Source organism: Thunnus albacares, chromosome 24, assembly GCF_914725855.1.
Source record: "Thunnus albacares chromosome 24, fThuAlb1.1, whole genome shotgun sequence".
Lineage (NCBI taxonomy): Eukaryota > Metazoa > Chordata > Actinopteri > Scombriformes > Scombridae > Thunnus > Thunnus albacares.
The window spans coordinates 18,364,194-18,387,064 of record NC_058129.1 but is presented as its reverse complement, the minus strand read 5'-3'; the positions used below and the strand labels follow the sequence as shown (position 1 = coordinate 18,387,064).

Sequence of the window (22,871 nt, the reverse complement as noted above, 5' to 3'; positions counted from 1 at the left end):
TTCTTGCTGTACATGTTGTTCAGAGGTGGTTGTTAATGTTTTAAGGGAGTCACTGCTCCACCTGACAGATCCAACAACATCAGAGTCTCCTGAATGAAAGTGAAGGTGGACTCTGATTGGTTCCTTCACAGTCAGTATACACGTGTACACAGAGGGTGACGTCACAAGAACAGGTGAGATTTAGAGTGTTTTCACACCTGAAAGTCCGAACCAGAGTCCAAAGGTTCCTGTTTTTGTTACATTGGATACATTTGATCCAGTTAGTTTTGGTTTCACATTGTAGTTGTGCAGCGCACTAAAGAACTTTACATGATATACTGACACCTGGTCGTCACCAGTAACTATACTTGATGTTGATTGGTTTATAGACGGGCGTGTGTCTGACGCTGGCGTGTTGTCAGTTCAGCAGGTAGCCTTCTATCGCTGTTTGAATGAACAGATTCATTGCGTTGCCATAATATTATACTATAATACTATACAGTTTCTTTATGTTCAGATGGTATTGCTCTCCTGTCCTCTCATCCTCTCCCAAATATGAGTTTTTATAACATCGTTGGACCATATTTCAACTAAAACCTTAGTCTCCTCCTCTTCTCGTGTGCTACTGAGGCTCATTTTTCCTCTTTCTGGTTCTGACGATAACCTGCTGGAACTTCCTGTAATTGGTGAAACGAACCGAACCACAGTTCAGTTTGATCCGGACTGAGACCGTCTCCCTCGGTCGGACTGAGGTTCGGATCAAACTGAAAAGTCTGAAAGTTCAGACCAGACGAGGCAGGAGTGAAAGCGCCTTAATTTAACTGGAAGCTGATCAAAAGATTAAAGGTTCACTGAAACAAGATAAAAACATGATTCCTCTTTGTTGTCTCAGTGAAGTCAGTTTGTCAGAGGATGAAAGTGTTTTTACATCTGTGACTGTAGAAGAATAAAACTCACACAAACTACAAACATATTCACAAACACAGTCTCAGCTGTCAGCATCTCTTGTCCTCAACACCAACATCTCTACAGGAACCGTCAACCAAACCTGCAGCTTCCTGCAGAGAAGCTCAGAGTTCAAAAGTCCTCCTGAAACACTCGGAGTGTTTGTTTACTGCAGAGTTTCTGTTCATCCTTAAAGGACCAGTTTATAGAATTCAGCACAGACTTGAAAGAAATGGAATATAATATTCAGTAAGTATGTTTTAGTTTGTGTTTAATCACCTGAAAATAAGAATCGTTGTGTTTTCGTTACCTTAGAATGAGCCCTTTTAATTAGGGTTAAGGGTTTCTACAGTAGCCCAGAAGGGACAAACCAAACACTGACTCTAGAGAGGGCCAGGTTTGCTGTGTAGTAGTTTAATTAAACACTGATTACTTTGGGAATATGCATCATGTTTGAGCACAAAACTGAAATAATGTAGTATTTACAACTAAGGTTTGACACAGGAAAAGTGCCTCCAGATCAGATAATAAAGCAACATTCATCTCAGTATCATGAGGTATATTCAACCTGCACAAACCAGTTCTCACCTCAGACTTTATTGATTTATGTTAGTAAGAGATGTGATCCATGAGGATTACATTAAAAAATAGACTGTAAGACTGTAACTGAGCAAAAAATAAAGAAAGGACAGAAATCTTTATTCATATGAACCGAGACTCCAGTATGAAATTCACTAAGAGGCCAGAACCAGGATTTAAACACACTGAGGTTATTTATACAAATTTTTGTTTAACTACCAACCAAACTATGTAAACGTTTTATAAAATACCAAATTTCACATTTGATTTCTGTTTTATTTTAGTTTAATTTAATAAGTTTGTTGCTTAAGAACAGTCGACAATTTTAAGAGAATTTAGTTCGTCCATCACATGAACTCGTTAATTAATGATGTTTCAGTTCTCAGACTTTAATCAAAAAGTCTTATCTTATCTTATCTCTTGATGAAGGTGAATAAAAGTGATGGACAGTGTGCAGGAGTCTTTAAGAGTTTTAAACTTACACATTTATCACTAAAATGATGTTTTGGTGAGTTAGAACCTTGCTGATTTTGCGGCCAAGAAACTTTGTTTAAACAAACAAGAATCAGCTGTTAAAAAGTTATTTATATGAAACGTTTTTCCCAGAAATATTAAAGAGGCATTCACTCAAACTTTCACAAAATCTAGGAGGAGGTTTTACACTATAAACAACTTTATTTGTGCTCCGTTTTGCTCTGTTAGCGTCAGAAAAACACAGCGAACCTCTGAGCTGGATTCAGCCTCCAACTGACAAACTGCACAGTAGATGAAGTCTGCATATGTGGATTAATCTTGAAACAAACAGCATTTTTAGTAATGAATCAAACTCTCAACTCCAGAAAGCAGATGTTATAAAGCGATTCTGCAGCTCCAGAATCAGCTCGTGAAACTCTCGGATACTTTTATTTTTCTGCTCTTGGAGTGACAGATTCATCACCGCTTCAGGGGCTGCGTTTGTACGCGTACCTCTTCCAGAAAGAAAGTTTTTTTCAGATGACTAATGTTTTAAAAAAGCAGCGTATGAAAAATTCAGAGTCGAGGTCTTCTCGGTCCAGCTTTTGAGGACAAAACAAAACTGGAGGATGAGATGATGAAATGGCTTTTTAAGGAGGCCGTGATTTGCGGCACCGTGATCTGTTTGTTTCTATCTAGGTCATTTCTTCCTCTGCATGCGGCTGTGAGGAAGAAGGCATTCAGAGGGGTTTAGGGTGGAGGAGGAGGAGGAGGAGGAGGAGGAGGAGGAGGAGGGGGTGGAGGAGTTGTTGCCTGTTAAGTTTGAGGCATCCGCTTCACGCAGCAGACTCATAAACCTACAGTGGAAGTTTATTCAGCCGCACGCCGGACCGGACGGCGTGATTTATCTAAATCAAGAGAGAGAGAGCTCCCGGAGCCCGACACCAGAGACGAGACTCACACTGTCACGCTGTAATTCATCTCTGGTGTCGCCGAGAAGAAGAAAGCCACGGGACACACACACACACACACACACACACACACACACACACACACACACACATATACACACACACACACACACACACACACACACACACACGATAAGAAACACACAAACACTCGTACAGCAGGTACAAACACACTGAAGAGGAATGTACACACACGAGTCAATGTTCAAACACAATCACACATATCTGAATAAAGCTCGTAAATTGATCAACTGAAAATTAAACAACTATTTTAATAATTGTTTAACTGTTTTAAGTAATTTATCCAACAAGCATTTTTATGTTCCAGGTTCTTCAATGTGAAGATTTGCAGCTTTTCTCAGTTTTAAATCACTGAAAATGTAAATTCTTCATGTTTAACTTTTGTTCAGTCAAAATAAGCAGTTAGAGGACGCTACTTTGGGCTCAGAGAAGTTGCAAAATTGGGAAAAAAAACACAAAATATTAATCAATAATTAAAAAACAATTGTTGCATATCTAAATAAAGCTGTATAATTTCACAAATGCCCAAAATTTCAGTCTGCAGAAGTCAAAACTTACCGTTTTACAGCAGATTAAAAACATGTTTGCAGCTCATTTATAATTCGATGTAGTAGCACGTTGTGGCTTTACTGTACTTGTTTTAATTTAATGTCTTATCTTTAATTTTGTAAATGTATCTCCTGAATCTACAGGCTTTAGAGAAGTCACATAAACAAGATAAAGTAGTTTTGCTGGATCTATTCAGCACAATGTTAAACATAAGTGAGTTATTGTAGCATGACGGCTCGCTTACTTCACATTATATGACTTATTTTGCGCTGCTAAATGCATTTAATCCACCTGTTACACTTCATAGTAGTGTCTCAATAAGTCACAACACCAACATGTTCATATAGAGGACATATTAATATGAATTTGCCACATTTGTGCCGAGCTGTGACCCTGTTACAGACACAGCTGAGCTTTTTGTACATGATGTTCCAAAACAGAACGAGACCTCAGCACGAAATGCACAAAATTGTGCTTTTTAGGCAGTTTTTGCATCTCGGATCTTTTGTCTTTTGGACTAATCATTTTAACAGATGAGGAGCAAACAAATCAATAAAAAACAGTCACAGAAATACATTTTTATGGAGCCAAAACAATAGACACTATCTTAATATATTATCTTTTATCTTCTGTATCAAGATAGAAAAAGCTTCATCAGCAACATTACAAGCAACCAACAGTCAGTATATATATTATATTATATATATATATATATATATATATTATATACTATATTTTCATCATATATTTCTGCAGCCCTGGATTCATTCTTTTGCTGAACATGTGTTTAAACACGGTAATAAAGCCATACACCTCATTAATGGCATTGATATGATGTTAGCACCTGCCGCAGTGCGTGCCATTAAAAACAAATGTAAACAGCAGTAAAAAAAAAAAAAAAGAGCGGAGAATAAGGTAATGTCTGCCAGGAGGTGTGAGAGGCGTCATGACTGATTAACTTCCTTTAAAGCTCACCAGTAAAATTACATTTAATGTTAAAGTGTCGGGGACTTTTTTTTAGCTACATGTGGCCTCGCTGCTGCCGTCGTCCAGATGTGTTTCATTGAACGGTGGAGAGAGAAGACGTTTACATTTCAGGAACAAGGGAACAGTTAGAGGTTGACGAGTAAGGAGACGTCAGCTGAGTGTGACTGAAATATGAATTAAACAAACTTTACTTGGCCTCTTTAAATTATAATTATAGGTACTGTCAACCAAAGAGATTTAAAGGTGCAATATGTAAGAGTCAGAAATTCCTTCTGGTTAATGACACCGGTAGCTGCAGTCAGCACTCTGTCAAGCAGCGGCGCTAACATTAGCCAGCTACAACCATAATAGCACAATATATTTCACATGATTTGCAGTAACGTTAGCTTACCTGACTCTGTGTTGTGTTGGGTCGTTTATTGACGTTAGCAGACTCCGTTTCTAAGCTAACGTTAGCAAGTGTTGCACCTTTGTTGACGCAGAGGCGAGCCACTTGAGAGCACGCAAAAACTATCACATCCTTTGAATTTTCACGCAAAAAAAAACGGCCCTTCACATAGAAATCAGTCCACAGGCTGATACAGGGAACCGTTAAGGTTAACGTTAAGTTACGTTACAATACGTTCACTCATTGGCAATAAAAAACAATTTATACATGTTATTTGCTTCACAATTCTTACATAGAGCATCTTTAACAGAGTTTTCATTAAGCAGAAACAAACTAATGGACACTAGACGTAGCGAGAAACACTCAGTGTTGAAGTGAACAGGAAAACTGACAGGACTCAAGCACACAAATTATGAGTTAGTTTTGTAAAGTGAAACCACTTTACTGATGTTTTACATGATAAATGACTAGATTAACAGCAGAAAGTCTGACTTTTCAAATGAAGTTCATAGTTATTTTTTAAACCTTTAAAAAAGGTGTTTAGATTCAGGTTAAAGCTGCGTTCATTGATTTGTTTTTGGCCACCAGGGAGCAGATGAACTCCACCACAAGCTGATAAACACACCTCTGATATTCTGCTTTGTGAAACTGTTGTTGTTGTGTTTGAATAAGAAAACTGATGAGCTGAAACACATCGCGTGGGAAATGAGCCCCTTCGTTACGCGCCGGTATAAAATGTGCAAAACGCACTCGTGAGCTTCAAGCTTCTCCGACAATAAAAACCCCTCCCCTCTCTCGTCTTAGCCCGCCGCCCGGCGCCGAACCAGGATACGCTCTGAAGGTCGAGCATTGTGTTCGCCCGGCGCCGCGCAGACGCCCAGAAAACTCACCCGCAGCCAGACATCTTCTGAATATCTGAATATTACATGACTCTTTCTCTTTCAGGACCAGCTCCGGTTCCTACGTGTTCCCCCCCGTCTTTAAGGAGCAGCTTAAACAAAACATCTCAGGCTGCACGCACAGAGAGAAATATTTAAACACCTCGTATGAATCAGACTGTGATTGTTGGAGCTTGTTATCACAGTAAACAAACCCTCTCAGACCGGATTCAAAGACAGACAGCGCTCACCTGCAGGCTGTTACATGATGAGAGCATTAATAATTAAAACCAACTGAGGGGGCTGATTATGGTTTTTTTTTGGGGGGGGGGGAGAAAATCAGATCTTTATCTTCGGCACAGAGAGAAAGAAAAACATTGCCTCACTCGTGATGCAATCCATCAATCTGGCCGCGAGGTAATAAAGCCTTTGTTGGGTGTTGGATGATGGAGAGTGTGTATTTTTAATGAAGTAGCCAGGTAACAGAAATAATCTGGTAAACACAGAAGAAAGACAGACGCAAGAAATCTGGAGAACGATGAATCCAATAAAACTCACAATAACAGATAAAAAATCCATCAATCAATAGTTTTCATGTTGAAAGTTTATTGTATTAAAACAGTTTAACTCGACCCCGAAGCCTCCACGAGACAGAAAAACATTCTGATCATCACTTCTGGAAAAACTTTCACACGGTTTTTCTGCTGACGGTGACGTTTGGTTTTCGGAGGCGACTCTTTGAAGCTGCGCTGGTGAAACGTGAGATCAGCACATTTCAGCGCAATTAATAACTGGTGATGAGATATGTTTTTTTATATGTGTGTGTGTGTGTGTGTGTGACGAGGATAGCTTTGACCTTGCTTCATTTTTTTAAAAATTTGTTTTTCATTAGTTGTCTGCTTTTATGATTTAAATTTTAGTCATTTGTGAAAGTCTGTTGATCGGACGATGATACAGCTGCTGCCTTCATCTTGATAAAGGTTGGTGGACTTTTAAAACGACGACGACAACGATGAAAATAAGTTTAGTACATAAATGCAAACAGCTCTGAATGCACTTTTATCAGATTTATAAAGTTGTGTGTAAACTTGACCCAGTTTTATGCATCATTAATTCAAGATGTCGCTGTAAACAATGATCTCAATCAGTGTCTTCACTAAAGCAATATGTTGATTAGCTGATTAGTCCATTAACTGATAATTAATCAGCAACTGTTTTGATAGTTGATTCATCATTTTACGTAAGGAAATAAGCAAAAATGCCAAAATTTGGCTGCTACCAGCTACTAAAATGTGAATATTTGCTGGTTTTCTTCTCTGATAAATTATTAAAAAGTCAATTTAATATCTTTGGGGTGCTTTATTAAACAAAACAAGTAATCTGATATGTCACGTTGGGCTTTGACGTATAGCGGTGAGCATTTTTCACAAGTTTCCCGATATAGAAAATAATCTGTTGCAGCCTTATGATTTATAATAAAGGATAACATGAAAAGGAAACGGGTCAAAAGATGGATTTAAAAACGTAGAGACGGCAAAAAAATCATGAACACTTAGTTTATTTATTTTGTGTTTATTCTAAATCATATTTATTGTTTTCCACTTTATCACCCTGAGGTGTGAAGCATGCATGAGGACTGCATGTTAAGTATTAAGGATGTGCAGAGAGCCCAGTATTTGTATTTGTATCTGTATTTGTTGAGGCAGCAAAATTATTTGTATTTGTATTTGAATAAAAGTGAAAAGAGGCTTAAAAATCCTGCTTTTGTTTTCATTAAACTTTTAATTTTAGAAAATTAAAGTGTTACGATAAGTGTTCATGAAGCTTGTTCATGTGTCAGTAGTTCAGCTTTATCTCTGGAAGTGATGTCCATATTAGGAAATGTGCGTCATGTAGCAGGTGGATGTGACTCCCCTCGTTAATAGATGTAACCGACCTGCATGCTGGTAGTTGACACGGTTTATTTTTCTTCCCGAAAACAAATCATTTTTAAAATATTTGTATGAAACAAATATTTGTAAGTAAGTATATAAGTATCAGTGTAAGTGGAAAACGGCGTATTTGCATAATTTAGGACTTTAATGTAGTGTCAATAAACCAACCGAAATAAATGTAAATAAAAGGATCATTATCAGGATTTAAATGCTTGTAGCTGCACTAACTAATAATGCAGAAACTAATCTGAAAACTTGAAAGTAACACTGCTTGTTATTTTAAACTCAATAAATCACCTTTTAACAGATATTATTGTAACGTCAGACAGTAACACCAGTATGTAATGTGTCAAACTCTGAGTCATAGATCCTTAAGAAAACTCTAAAGGTGTCAGTTTTGCTTTTACGGGGCTCGTCTGGCAAAAACAACAAACCAGATGAGCTAACACCGATAAATGACGCAGACGAATGCCCCGTGGATAGAAGCGTAATCCGCCGTTACAACGCTGCTTCCTCCTCCTGTAACCTCGATCTCACCCCTCCGTCTGACTCTCTCTCAGATCAAAAAGCTCGATAGAGGAGCCGCGTTAGACGTGATCTCACTCTCAACGTCTGTCTGTGTACACACACACACACACACACACACACACACACACACACACACACACACACACACACACACACAGCGAGGTGGCGGAGGTGGAGGGCTCGCAGGAGGATCAGGTTTGCAGATGGAAACACTCGCCGCAGGAGTTTGTTGAGTGTGAAGACGCTTCAGGTGGTCGTATCAAAGAGAGAGCAGCATTTAAAGTCCTCGGTCTTAAAAAGGGATGCAGAAAAGTCCGGCTGTAGGATAGTAAACATCTTATCAGAGAGGTTAAACTGATCTAAATGTTTCTGACTGTAAGAAATCCTCTCATCTCAGTGTGCATATTTAACTTAATCAGCTTTCTTTGTTTTACTAAAACACATTTCCTTTCTTTCCTTATTGACTGTTTCAGTTGTTGTCTGTTTGTCTGTGTGTTTAATGCCTGAATTCAAGTAAAAGTTAAAGTTTTCCATCTTTATTGAGGAGTGACTGTTGGTTGGTTGGTTGGTGTCCTGAGATCATCTGTCAATCAAGTAAAGTCTTCTTCCTTCAGATTTTCTGTCAACGCCAACTGTTGTTATTGTTCAGTTTTCACAAAAACAAACCAAAATCTCTGCAAAAACTGACATTTATTTATGTGAAATGCTCTTAAAGGACCTATTTGTTTATTTAATTTCACTTTCATTGAGTCACTGGGAGGTCAGAGGTCAAGCTCAGAGCAGGTTTGTTGTCACAGCAGCTTTGTGTCCAAAAACGGTTGCAAAAAATCCTCAAAATCAGTCACATTTTTCTTTTCTTTCCTCTCTTCCAGCCCTGCAGGTTTGGCCGGCAGCCCCGTCATCTCCGATATCTCCCTGATCCGCCTTTCGCCCGCCGCCGTGGCGACCGGCGACTCTCCGTTCAGCCCTCCGCACCCGTACGTCAACCCTCACATGGAGCACTACCTGCGCTCTGTGCACAGCAGCCCCACCCTGTCCATGATCTCAGCGGCCAGAGGACTCAGCCCCGCCGACTGTAAGTACCAGTTGGTGTCCTTTCATTCCCAGTTAGAGTTTCATGAGTCATCAAGTTATCTCAGATCTGCTGTTACATGTGTTTCAAAAGGGGATACAGAGACCTTTAGAAACAGGTTTGGATGTTTTGTATAACTTACATTATTGATGTGAGGTATATGACAGTCATACTGATTCATTTTTAGTTCAAATCTGGTTGTAAATGGGTTTTCTAGATGTCAAGGATGCAAATAAACATCACACAACATTTTATCAACTATATAAAATACTGATTAGACTTTTCACTTTGTAACTTAAACATCTAAAAAACTTTTCAACCACATTTAACGCAGTTCCAACTTAAACATTTAGATGTCTTTTAACCTCCAAATCAGTGTCGACATGTATGACTCTTTATCGTAGTATTCATTAGGATGTTTATTTAAAATGAACCCTTAAATAAACCAAATCATGTCTTGTTTAATGTTCTGACTCTGGAGATCTGGATCATAATGGATCCAGTTAAAAAAAAACTGATGGTTTCTATATTAGTTTACTTCTCGGCCAAATTACTTGTCAGTGTAGTTTGACATTTAAAATGATTAATGTGGGTATCAGTTGTCTTGCAGAACAATTAGATTGATTATAAAGTAAGACTTTGTGTTACATATTAAATAAATCATGGTTTTTTTTAAATTTTTATTCTTATTTTTGGGAAGTCTAGTGTCTATTTTGTGTGTTTTCAGTTTACTTTTACTTTATCTCAAATATCTTACAGTGTAAATGTGTAGTTAGAGAACGTTTACAGCAGTTTTATTGTATTTTTTGCAGGAAAAGGAACTTTAAACGTTTGATAGTCAGAACAATAATATTCAGCAGGGAACTGAATAAAGTGATTTCTGGTTGCAGCATAAAAAACAGGATGAATTGCATATGGAGAACCTTGACCTGCGCTTACAGGTGCTTTGATATAGCGAGCGGGGGGGTGGGGGGGGGGATCCTTTAAGAAAATCTGTGGAAATTGATAAAAGAACAAAAACAACAAACCACAGTACCTGGCAAATACTTATCCACCTCCTCCAAATTTACCAGGACACGATGACAACTCTTTCTTCAGCGCTGAATTACAATAACAGACTGGAGCGCGGCGGCGGGACGGGATATAAATCTTCTTTTACAGTCTGTCAGTGGTAATGTGGCAATGCTTTTAAACTTAAATAAGCGCCCGCGCCTGAGATCAGGCCATGATAAAGCCGCGTGAAAGGGGAAAAAGGACTGGGGGGGGGGGGGGGGGGGGGGAGGGTGTTTTTTTGCGGTGGAGGGAACGCAAATAGCTTGTTGAAAGACGAGGCCTTGGGTTTGGAAATGAAGGCCGGCGGCTTTTATGTGTTCCAGGTGACCTTTCTTTCTTTTTTTTCCCACAACATCTGAAATGTAAGATAGGACGACACCCTGTCACCACCTGGAGATCTGTTTTTGTGATCAGCGCCACTTTATCAACATGATTTAATGCTGTTAAATAAGTATTTCCCACAGATGAAGAACAATGCTCCTTTCTGTATCCTTCTCTCTCATCGTCTTCCTCATCGTTCAGACATTTTTACGGTGGAAACGTGATCCCGTAAGGGCGGCAGAAGGATGAAGTCTGCCTGCTTTTTTTCTTACGTCGAGAGCCTTAATCGTGTATGAAAGATCAGTTAGGCGACGATGAGGAGGAGGAGGAGGAGGAGGTACAGTAGAGACCCTGGAACAAGTGGAGACGTTTGGTTTGCAGACCGGCGTCTTTAGGAGCAGATGAAGGGGTCGAGACGAGGGGGGGAGAGAAATTCTGGCGTAAAAAGAAAATCATATCTCACTCTTATTGGTCCTGACACTTTTAAAAGCGCTTTACAGGGTGCAGATGTTAACACCAGCACAAGCCAGGTGAACGCAGAGAGAAAGACAGACACATGGAGGGAATTACACTGAAATTAATTACATATATTTTTTAAATTTAAAAAGTCAAGAAGTTGAGACAGAAGATAAACAGAAGCTCATTTAACATAAAGTTGAATTTTTATATAAATAGACTGTCCAATAAAGTTTCTTTGGGGAGATTTTTTTGACAGATTTTTTTCTTTTAATTGCATATAAGTTATATATTTAATCTTTTGGGTCAGTTTGAACTAAAACAGAGATCTGAGATGTTGACACAAGTCCAGCAGGTCAAGAAACACGATCAGACTGGTTGGAAACGAACCAGGAAGAGAAAACAAGGTTTAATGATAATTTATAATATCCGTCACAGTTTGCAGACTTCCTGCTTCAGCTTTGACCTACCGTAGTTATTCTAGTTGTGTGCACACAGTTTTCGTTGTGCAATGAGAGATTATAACTGCAGCAACGCTCACTTTCAGTTTGACCTCTGTCATGTGGTTTCAATAATCTGGATAAACTATCGGTCTGATCGGGTTTCTTGCCTTTTTAGTGATGTCACTGTGTTCACAGACCTTAGAAATTAACTTGGTGAGTTCAATGTTATCAAAACTGATAGAAACAAAGGAAAAACTAGAGTTGCAATAAGCTGAATTTGTTTTGTGGTGCTAGGTTTAATAAAAAGTGAATATATTTTCTTGCATCCTCCTAAATGTTCTTAATTTTTTCATGAAGTGTTTTATGAGAAGAAGAGGTAATATTTAGAGCTTCTTTGTTAAAGAGTTGACTGAAACAAATAAAGCCTCTAAGTGTGTGACTGTGTTCCTTATGAGACTGGGGAAACAGGAGGGTTGGGGGGTGGGAGCACCTCCACGGGCCGTTGCACATCACTGACCCCGCCCTGCCGGCCCCTCGGTTCATTCAGAGATCTGTGCAGCACGAGGAGGGACGGACCAGGAATTCACCCCTTCAACCCCCCCCCCCCCCCCCCCCCCCCTTTTCTCCGTCCTCCTCTTCCCTCCCTCTCTCTCTCTCTCCTCTACAGTGGCCCACGAGCATTTGAAAGATCGCGGACTGTTCGGGCTTCCTCCTCCTCCTCCCGGGGCGAGCCCGGCAGAGTATTACCACCTGATGGCCAGCCACCGGAGCCCCTACAGCGAGCTGCTCATGCAGGGGGCCGGGGCCACCGCTGGGGCCCACCTGTCCGACTACATCACCCCCATCGACGGTGAGTAACTCTGGGGATAAAGAGTATCCGACTGGAGGTAGAAGCTGGAGGGTTTTCACTAACTGGCTACAGACACAGATCATTTCCTCAGGAGTTGGTGGAGACCAAACCGGAGCTAAAAGAAGACTTACATTCATCAGGTGGACACAAACACAACTCTAAATTAATTTTAACATTGCTCTGTGTCTGCTGTAGCTGTAAATAGACAACTGTTTGGTGCCATAACTTTACAAGGTGATTAAATGTCAGAGGTGAGTTATTCTGCCTCCTAGTGGCCAAGATGATTACTGCTGCTGAAAAGTGAAGCTAAAAAATTATGTTTTAGCTTATTTTGATGACAGGAACTATGTTAAAAGAACTTTTTTTTTCACTACAAATGGAAGATATTCACTTTATAATCATATAAAACAAACTAAAAACAGGAAATATTCACATTTGAGAGGCTGGAACGAGCAGATTTTTGGCATTTTTGCTTTAGAAATTATGATTTATCCTGATTATTACATTGTAGAAACTGTTGCACGAGACTTTTCCATTGATCGAGTTATCAAGAAACAAGACACCACTTCCTGACATTCATCTAGTGCTGCAACTATTGATTATTTTCATCATTGATTAACTGACTGATCAATCTTTTGGTCTATAAAATGATTAATGCAGCTTTAAGTAGAAGCTGACAATTGAGTTTCAGTGTATTTTGATAATAAACATGTTAAAAGTAGGTATCGATTAATTGGCTGAAGTCTTTGTTGATGTATTAATTGTCTGTAAAACATCTGAAAATAGTGAGAAATGTCCCAGAATGCACCAAGAAACCAAAAGATATTCAGTTTACAAACACAGAAAACACAGAAAAGGTGCAAATCTTCACATTTGAGAAGCAGAAAGATTACTGATTAATTGTTTCAGCTTCAAAAAGTAAAATTAGCTAACAGTGTGCATTAGCTTTAGGTTTAAAATAATGTTACACTCTTTCAGTTACATTTCACAGGTAGAACAGACCAGAAAAACTGAAAAAAAAACAGCTTTTTAACTCATTAAATATTAAAAAAGCAGCTGCCAAAAATTTTCCTGCTTCAACCAGGAACACATTTATCAACACTACAACAAAAACTCCACGAGACGCTGTAGATGATGATAAAGTGGGTGTAGAAATAAATAAAACCGTTGAAAGAAAGAAGTAAAGACTCCCTCCTCTGGTGCGGGATGTTTGTCACAGGTTTGCACCAGTAAAGGACACTTCTGTAGTTTTTTTTTATGACTGAAACACGGCAGCTTCCTTCCAGCAGCCCACCCTGCGTTCCACTGAAGCTATCGAATGAGCTGCTTGACACTGATTAAGGAGAATGAAATTCCTATCAGAGCGTCGAGTCCAGGTGGATGATGAAACAAAGATCACAGGCGAGGTATATAAATAAAAAAAGCCGCCGTGTATACATTTTTCATGTCAAACTACTTCAAACGGCAGAGGGCCTTTAGGTATCGGCCGCACGCTGCACAATATTTCTCCCTGCCGAGCCTCCGCCAGCACTTTTCCATAAACAACCAGGACTTATTGTGCCGCTGTGACATTTCCAGCGAACGCCATCATGGGGCACGTTAGGTCACAGCAGGTATATTTAATGTAATGAATGCCCCTAACTTTGATCCGGCGCTTTGCTCGGCACCTTAAAAGGGTAGCCGTGTCTGAGAGGGAGACGGATGGCGGCGGAGGAGAAGTCCTGAGGATGAACAGCAGAGAGAGAGAGAGAGAGAGAGTGTAACGTCATCCTGTCTGAGTGTCTGTGATATTACACGCTAATGTCTGCTCCTTCAATGAGGGGAAACTTTCTGCTGGGACTCCACGAACACTCAGATATATGGACGAGATCAGAACCGCTTTCAGGGCCTTTTCTCACCATTTTAGTGATATTGATAGTTGACTGATTGTTTACGGTGTTTTACTGGAGGTTTGTTTTTGACCAGTCAGCAACTTTCACTGCTGTAAACTTTGCTTGATCCCACCTTCTTGGGGAATAAAAAGTACTATTTTCTGGGAATTTTTTTTTTTTTTTTGGCTAAAGGAACTAAATTTAGACCTGTGGGTTCCTTTGGTCAAAATGCAGATAAGTTTCCTGGATCAGGAAGTCCAGTTTGAGAAACAGATTTATGTGTTTAAAGGCTTATCAGACGCCAAAACACTGCGCAACAGTTTCTAATAACCTCAGACAGGATGTTACATCGCTAGAAAGCCGGTAGCCAGGAAAATGACAACAATAAACTGGATGAAAGCACTCTCACCAAAACATAACTCAATGGACTCAAAGACTTAAACAAGTACACACAATGATGAACACCTGTGATGATATACTTTGGACTATAAAGGCTTCAAAAGGATTCGGACTGAAGTTATTTCTTGGTTGTAAATATCTGTCAACTCGGCTCAATGTCACAAATTGTTGGAAAAATTTAAAAAAAAACCCACTTGCAGCGGTTATGAGGTAAACGGTAGAAATATAAAAAAACATACAGTTGCATGTACAGGATGTGACCGGCCAACGCAGAGTCCTGCCAGATGACGTCACGTTGCATGACTAGAATTTGACTTTACCATAACCGTAACCCTGCGGTCCAGACTGACAGTGAAGCATCCAAAGCAGCTCTTTTGTGTTCACACTAACTGGAAAACGTCATATTTATCTGTATATTTGAATAAAAAAATGGAGATTTTCAGTTGCAAACCCAGAATTTATCCTGCAAACAAACTTAATATTCCAAACTGGCTTCGTAACATTTGGTGAAAGTCCAGCATGCGGAGCTCAGTGGGTGAACAAGTGGTCGGCCCGGGTTAAACTTTTCCCTGCAGGTTCAGCAGACAGAGCGCAGGGTTGTGAATGAGCCTGGTGTGTTGTGGTGTCGGAGGCCAAACTTGTGCTGCTGAGAGCGACGGCAGGCTGCCAGCAGCGTGAAGCCGGGCCAGCCGGGCCAGCCGGCCTCACTAAAGCTGTCATAACTTAGTTTCCAGCCGTCCTGAACACTGTGCAGGCGCTGAGACCAAAACAAACGGAGAGCAGGTTTGGCTCATTGTTAAAATATTCACTGAAACTGTTGGATGCGGCTGTGAGAAGGGCAGACGGCGAGTAAAGGCCCACAGAGGATTTAAAAAAAAAAAAAAAAAAAATCCGCTGGGTGTTTGAAACTGTGACACAAACTCGTACACGTCTAGAGAAGGATTAACAATCGCCACGTTCTGTAACAGCGAGCAAAGACTCAGCACATTAAATGACATCATTCTGATCGATATCAAGTTGTGATGTCATGTTTTTTGTTTGTTTACAGTGATGGCTCCACAGAGAGTGTTTGCGTCTTTGTTCTGTCTTTATTCTCTGATTTGAAAGTGGATTTACTGATGCTGATCCTTTCCAGATCTCAGAGAGACAGACACACATATTTGTAAAGAGGAAGTTAAGTGCTAATTTTTACAGCGTGTGTTTGATGTTGTTTGATGCGTTTTGAGATTAAGAGGTACTAATTTTAATGCAAATTGTGTCCATCAGGCGCAAAGTGTTATCCTCAAAGTCTACGCTGCATCTTCGTCATTCTGCTCTCCTTTTCTCTGAAACCGACAGTTCTGTGCAAAACTTTGAGGCACTTGTGAAAGAAAAACGCTGTGAATTGAGGATGCTTTCCAAAATAATGCCATGAATAGTTTTTATTTATCAGTTAATTTGATAGAAAGTTCAGTAAATCAATATTAGCTGTGAGCAGTTCTCAGGCCGGTCGTTCCTGCGTTCTTCAGTTCTTCTTCTGTGGATTTCGGCGTCTCAGCTGCTGCTTCTGTCTCTTCGTGTTAATCCCAGACTGACTCCATGATGTTGAGATCACGGCTCTGTGTGCCATCTGTTGCAGGACTCCTTGTACTTCTTGTTGCTGAAGATGGTTCTTTATGACTCTGGCTGGATGTTTGGGCTTGTTGTCATGCTGCAGAATACATTTGGGACCGATCAAACAACCTCCCTGATGGTGTTGCATTATGGATAAGACTAAACATCTAAAGTGTCTAAAACTTTTGCACTTTTGCTGTGTAAAGTTATGCAGTTACAGCACAGTGCAAAAAGTTTTAAGCACTTGTTTGGATGTTTAGATTCTTATCCATCACACAGTACCATCAGGGAGGCGTCTGATCGGTCCTAAATTTATTCTGCAGCATGACAACATCATCAAGTCAGTCTGGGTTTACATGAAGAAACAACCTACTTACCAAGCACCTTGAGAAACTGTGTGCAGGTGTACTGAGAACTGCTGCTGTTTTAAAGGCAAAGCTGCTCACACCAAATACTGATTTCACTCAGGTTTCTTCTTCTTTCTTCTGTTTACTGAACTTTGTATCAGGTTAATTGATAAATAAACTGCACTATATACTGCGTATACGTGATTGCATGCAAAAAAACACCGGAATGACCCTTTAAAAGCACTTTTCTTTCCAAAAAAAATGTTTCTCCGTGCAGCTGCTGCGGCATCATTTGAACCTGCAACCTTCTGGTTCCAAACAGTTCAGTTACATACAGACCACAGTGGCACCGAGAGCCTCAGGGGCTGCACACACACACACACACACACACACACACACACACACACACACACACACACACACACACACACACACACACATATTCATTCACTCTCCAAATCACTCCACACACACTCCTCCTCTCTCTCTCTCTCTCTGGCGGCTGCTGATATAAATCACCATGCAGGAGGGGTGAGAGGAGTACAGGGGTGGAGGAGGAGGAGGAGGAGGAGGAGGAGGGGTGGCGGCGAGCGAGTCGAGCTGGGCTTTTCCATTGGTCCATTTATCAGGGGAAGTGGCACATTAATAAACACATCTCCCCAGAGGTGAGAGGAAGTAACAGAGACGAATACGACTGCCAGTCCTGAACGGCTTCATCCGAGCCGCCGCGTTCACCGATAACAAAAAAAAAAAAACACCTGATCCTCTACACCTGCCCCCCCCCCCTCCTCCTCCTCCTCCTCCACCATCAGCTACATCTTAACTTTAGCTGGTTAAATGTCCAAATTAGCGTCCCATGGTAGCGGCCCCCCCCAAACGGTAATGTGTTTGGTAATACACCTCCCCGAGCTCAGACATCCCTCGAGAAACCGGCGTTGATGTTTTTCTCTGCTGTGGATTTGTTATGTCATCATTCAAATTCCACATGTCCCCGGATAAAGATGTCCTCCCCTCCTCCTCCTCAAGTCTCAAAGCACCAATTTCTTAACAGATAACATATGTTAGAGATTTGTACTGGGGGGACATACTTAGAAACAACCTTTTAGCCCCAGTCATTAAGGACGGCAGTGAAAGCAAACAAAGCAGAATTAATCGGTCAGGGAGATTATGAGCCGAGCTTCTCGCTGTCATAGGAAAAAGCTGCACGTTGGACCGGTTGGTTCTCTGAGAGTCTGTGAGAGGAAGTGAGGGTTTGATCCATGCCAGATGTGGTTCGGCTCCCACTCTTTGAGTTCCCCCAAACTGTTTCTTTGTAAAGTGATCGGCGGTTTTTTAATGCTGAGTTCGGCAGCCTGGAAGGGAGTTTACAGAGACTGGTTGGGTGTGTGAAGCCTTTTTATGTTTGTCTTAGTCGTTCTCTTAAAGGTACACTGTATTGTTTTTCTCATAAACAAGTCATGATTACATGCTGAGTGCCCACATTTCATCATAAAACTTCAAACATTTAGAAACATGCATTTTTTGTCTATGTTTCCAGCCGAGGAAGGATGTTCTAAACACAATATCTAACTTTGGTAGGCGCCAAATTTATTTACCCTGAAACATTTATCTATATATTAAGGCAAGAAAGTGCACAAAGACCGTGACATGACCATACAGTGAGTCACTAGATTTGAAGCTATTTAATTCAAAGCTGCTCTTTGGTGTTTTCTTGTGAACAAAGTTTCTGTTTATGTTCAGCTTTACCAAACCAAAGTGTAATGTGTAAATCCTTGTGGTCTAACATGTGTTCAATAGATTTCCTTCCTCAAAAAAAACATTTGCAAAGCAGATTTTTTTTTACCGTTCAGCCAATAATACAACAACACGCTGTAAATATTCGTAGCTACGCTGACGACACACAACTCTACATATCGCTACCGTCCGATGATCCCAACTGTTTAAATCATTTAAAAGAATGCCTTAAAAATATTACAGGATGTGGATGTGTAGACATTATTTGTAATTAAATGAGGACAAAACTTAAAACTTAAAGGGGACATTATGCACATTTACAGAAACAAACCATACAACAAACTCTAGTAGTAGGATTTCACTACATTTCAACATACGTTAACCTCAAGTTTTGGAACTCTGACACCATAACAGTATATAAACAACAGAAAACCACAAAAAGACATAATATATCCCCTTTAAAAAAAAGTTATTGGTGCTGATTCTAAAAGAGAGGACTCTGGCTAAGCAGCCTGAGTGTAATCACAGATGATTTAAACCTCAGTAAGCATATTGACTACATCAAAGCATGTGGAGAACAAACAAAAGATTGATGTTACATGTCAGCATCACTACTGGTCAAAAACTGGTGGTTTGGGAAATAAAACTCTGCATGAACCGTAGCACTCAGGGATACGAAGGTGTACTCGTTCCACACAGGAGGATGGATCAGTAACATGGTCTTGGAACATATTTTCAGCAATAAAGTGCACTATTGTTACTACTGAGATCGTTTAGGCCATATACCGAGCCAAAATATGCGAGCAGAATGGCACATTTCAACGTACTTCAAGGCAACATCTAGAGAACAATAAGTTGCTTCGTGTTACTTGAAGAAGATGTGCCGCTTTCAGTCGGCTGAAGACGAGAAGGGAAGCATAATGCACAGTGCAGCTGGATACAAGAGCTGGTTTAATCAAAAAAACGCGCAATGCTTCCTGCAGTCGGGTCAGATCTCGGTCGGATCATACCACAAATGAACCGTAACAGAGTTCATTTGTTACCAGACGGAGAAAACGTCTTCAACTAGGTCTCCATCAGGTTGTTGTGATTCGCATCCAAGTGTGATTGCTGTGTTCACACCTGCCCAAATGATTCAACCGAACTAAACAACGCAGGTGTGAAAGCATCTTAAATACCTTAAAAAACAAGACATTTGAGGGTGTTATATTTAGAAATTTTTAAGGACATTTGTCACTGTTTCTGGGCATTTTATAGACTATTTGATTAGAAAAAGCTCAATTGTTTGACTCTCTAATGTCACAGTTAGAGTAATAAAACAAGAAGTCAGTCCAGCACAACCACATATGGTAAATAAACAGGAAGTTTACAGCCATTAAGCTGCTAAATTAGTTTCACTGCTTGGAGAAAGAGTTTAAATTTTCCTCGTCTGAATTTACATCTCAGAGCTGAGATTGATCAGATCGCTCTGCATACATTTCCTCACAGTTGAAATCAATTCTCAGTAAATTGCCCTCATTTAACATGGTGAAGTACAACCCAGACCGTGTGATGTTTATCTGAAGTAATTACGGGGGGAATTATTGTGGGAAGATTGATTAGTTATGTCTGAATCTTAATGGGGTCGCCACATGTGGGCAGATGTCAGAGCCGCGGTGCTCCGCTGGCTTCAACGCAGAAACATTTTTTGGACCAAAAAGTGGAGACTGAAGATTTAAAACCTGATGACAAGAAGGTTACGAGAAAGGTCTAATGCACTGTCCTGCTTAGAGAGTGGTATCAATCTTTCCATCTAACTCTCACAAAGACAGGAAACAGGCGAATTTCCAAAAATGTCAAACTACTGCTTTAAAGCCCCCATTCAGCCCCATTTCATCTATATCTCAGCCAATACATATAATCATAAAGTTAAACAAAAATCGTGTTCTGTAATTAAAATATCTCCACAAATAACAAACTCTTCTGCTAAAAGTTTCCTTCATTGAAGTTCCTGCTGCCGTTCGTGCCCCGTCGTGCCTCCGAGAGACGAGTTTATCCAGTAATATCCTCTGCCAGCCTCACTTTCCATCACTGTGAACAAATTGTTTACTATATTAGCTGTGAATCAATCTTCAGCACTTATTGATAGGGTTGTTCTGTGTCCGTGGGGGTTTTGAGTGTCGCGGGGAGGCTGCGGAGGCATCAATCACGTCGGTCCCGCGTCCCTCCTCGTTTCCTGAAAATAGCTAGCGCGAGGCCGATCCAAAAAGAAGATGACAAAGTGATGAGACGGGGGAGTGACTCGTTGGATTTCAGGAGCCATTCTTTTAGATTTGAAGTATTTAGAGTCCCGCAAGTGAGTGAAGGTGTCTTTGGATCAGAGATGAAGGGATGTGAGGAATTTATCACCGGTGTCGCATGAAAGACAGGCAGCTGTATGAAACCTTACAGCTGACGTTTATCCTTTAACAGATTAAAACCATCATTTAACCTTTTAAATGGCTTAATAATAAGGATTTCATTGTTTTTGTGTTTATCCAACAGCACTCTCTGCTGTTGTTTGCTTATAAGTTCTTCAATCTTTGAATTTAAAGAAATCCGTAAAGGTTTTTTAACACTTTATTTTATGACTGGATTTAACAAACCTGTAATCAAACTCCTCAAAACTTTTACATTTTGTTCTTTTAAATGATTGAAAAATCCTTCCTCTCACTGCAGATCAAATCTAAGTCAAAACATTTTATATATGAGCATCATTGTGCTTAAAAATAAGTGAATTTCTGACTTTAACTTGATGAAATCTCTTAAAGTAATTGAGGATGTGCAGCTACCAGGAGTCTTATAACCAGATTATAAAGGCCTCATTTCAAGAAATTATTGTTTAGTGTAGTGTATATTGTTTAGGACTAAACAATTAATCACTTTTATATTAAAATTTGGATTTGAAAAACTTTCCTTCTCCACCTCCACCATACTTTGACGACTACTTATTTCTTATTTACATGAATTAACATGTTTATAATTTCAGACCACTGTAGTTTTAACCTCTTTACTGTTGTTTACTTAATCTTCAATCTTTGAATTTAAAAGTATAAACATGTAACAAAACAACAACAAATCTGATTTAACAAACCTACACTCCAGCTTGTGAAAGTTTTGGCACTTTGTTGCTCGAAATGTTTGCAAAAAAATCACAAGAAGAAGAAAGTGAGTAGTTCTGCTGCAGTAACATCCTTCTACATGAATCTGTGCATTAAAGCCGCCACGAGAAAAACAACATGAATATCTGCAGTGAAGTGTTTGTTTCAGAAACTTTTAACTGTGCAGTTAAAATATGTTGGTTTTCTGATATTCTGTAACAGACTCAAAACCATCTAACTGCCAGTGTAATAAATGTTTTCCTACCCGTCTGTCCACAGTGTCGCGGTTCTCCAGCCCCAGACTGACGCCCAGGCTGAGCAGGAAGAGGGCGTTGTCCATCTCGCCGCTGTCCGACGCCAGCATCGACCTCCAGACGATGATCCGCACCTCGCCCAACTCGCTGGTGGCCTACATCAACAACTCTCGCTCCAGCTCGGCCGCCAGCAGCTCCTACGGACACCTGTCAGTCGGAGGGCTCAGGTACTGTTTCCTGTCTTAGTTTAATAAAGTTATTCTGACACGTTGATCCAGTGAATTCCTCTTTTTTCTCTCTGCTTAGAAAACTTTAAAAAGCTTTGACTGAGCGAGTGAGAATTTACCAAAAACATTGAAAACATTGAGCAGCTTCAGGGTGAACAGATTTAACTCAGCACAGGTGTGTGTGATGATTACATGTCTCTCACCTGATTGGTTCATGTGCTGAAGCAGGAAAACACCAGAAAACGGCTACCTGCTTTTTTCTTTCCCTGCACCCTCATCTCTTTCCTCAGCTCCTTCCTTTCGTCCATATACCCTACTTTCTCTTTTCCTTCTTTACCTCCCTTTTTCCCGACTTTGCATAGCTCCTACTTTGCTTCCTTCTCTGCCTCTTTTCTTTTCCATCCTCATTTGTTTCCTACCCTAGCACCTTCTTTCCTTTCGTACTTTCTACTTTGCATCCTTTCCTCTCTTTCTCTACTTCTTCTTCATCTTCCCTTCTTCTGTCTTTACTTTATTGCCTCATTCATTTCCTTCACTACCTCCTTGTTTTGCCTCCTCCTCCCTAATTTCTTTTTTCCTGTTTCCTTCCATGCCACCTAATGTCCTTCTTTCCTTCCTTCCTTCCTTTTCTTCCATACCCTTCACTTTCTTCCCTACTTTCACCTTTCCTTCTTTACTCTACTCTTTTCCTTCCTTCTCTTCCCTACTTCCCATATCTACTGCACTTCTTTGCTTCCTTACTCCCTCTTTTTGTGCCTTAACTCATCATTGCGTCCTTGTTTTGTTCCCTAGCTCCTAATTCATGTCCTTAACTCCTTACTTAATTTTCATCTTACAGTACTTCCGTCTTTCTTTTCTCTCCTGTTTTCTACTTTCTTTCTCTACTTCCCCTCTTCCTCATTTCCTTCCACACCTCCTCC

General features: G+C 40.2%; 1 protein-coding gene across 1 annotated transcript in view; it reads left to right on the top strand.

Moving 5' to 3' along the window:
• The window catches only part of LOC122976161 (zinc finger protein GLI2-like), a 100,599-nt gene that overhangs the window by 60,286 nt on the left and 17,442 nt on the right, over nt 1-22,871 (top strand). The window contains exons 4-6 of the mRNA XM_044344460.1: nt 9,085-9,287; nt 12,225-12,407; nt 21,750-21,951. Of these exons, the coding sequence (XP_044200395.1) occupies nt 9,085-9,287; nt 12,225-12,407; nt 21,750-21,951 (588 nt within the window). The remainder of the gene's footprint in view (nt 1-9,084; nt 9,288-12,224; nt 12,408-21,749; nt 21,952-22,871) is intronic.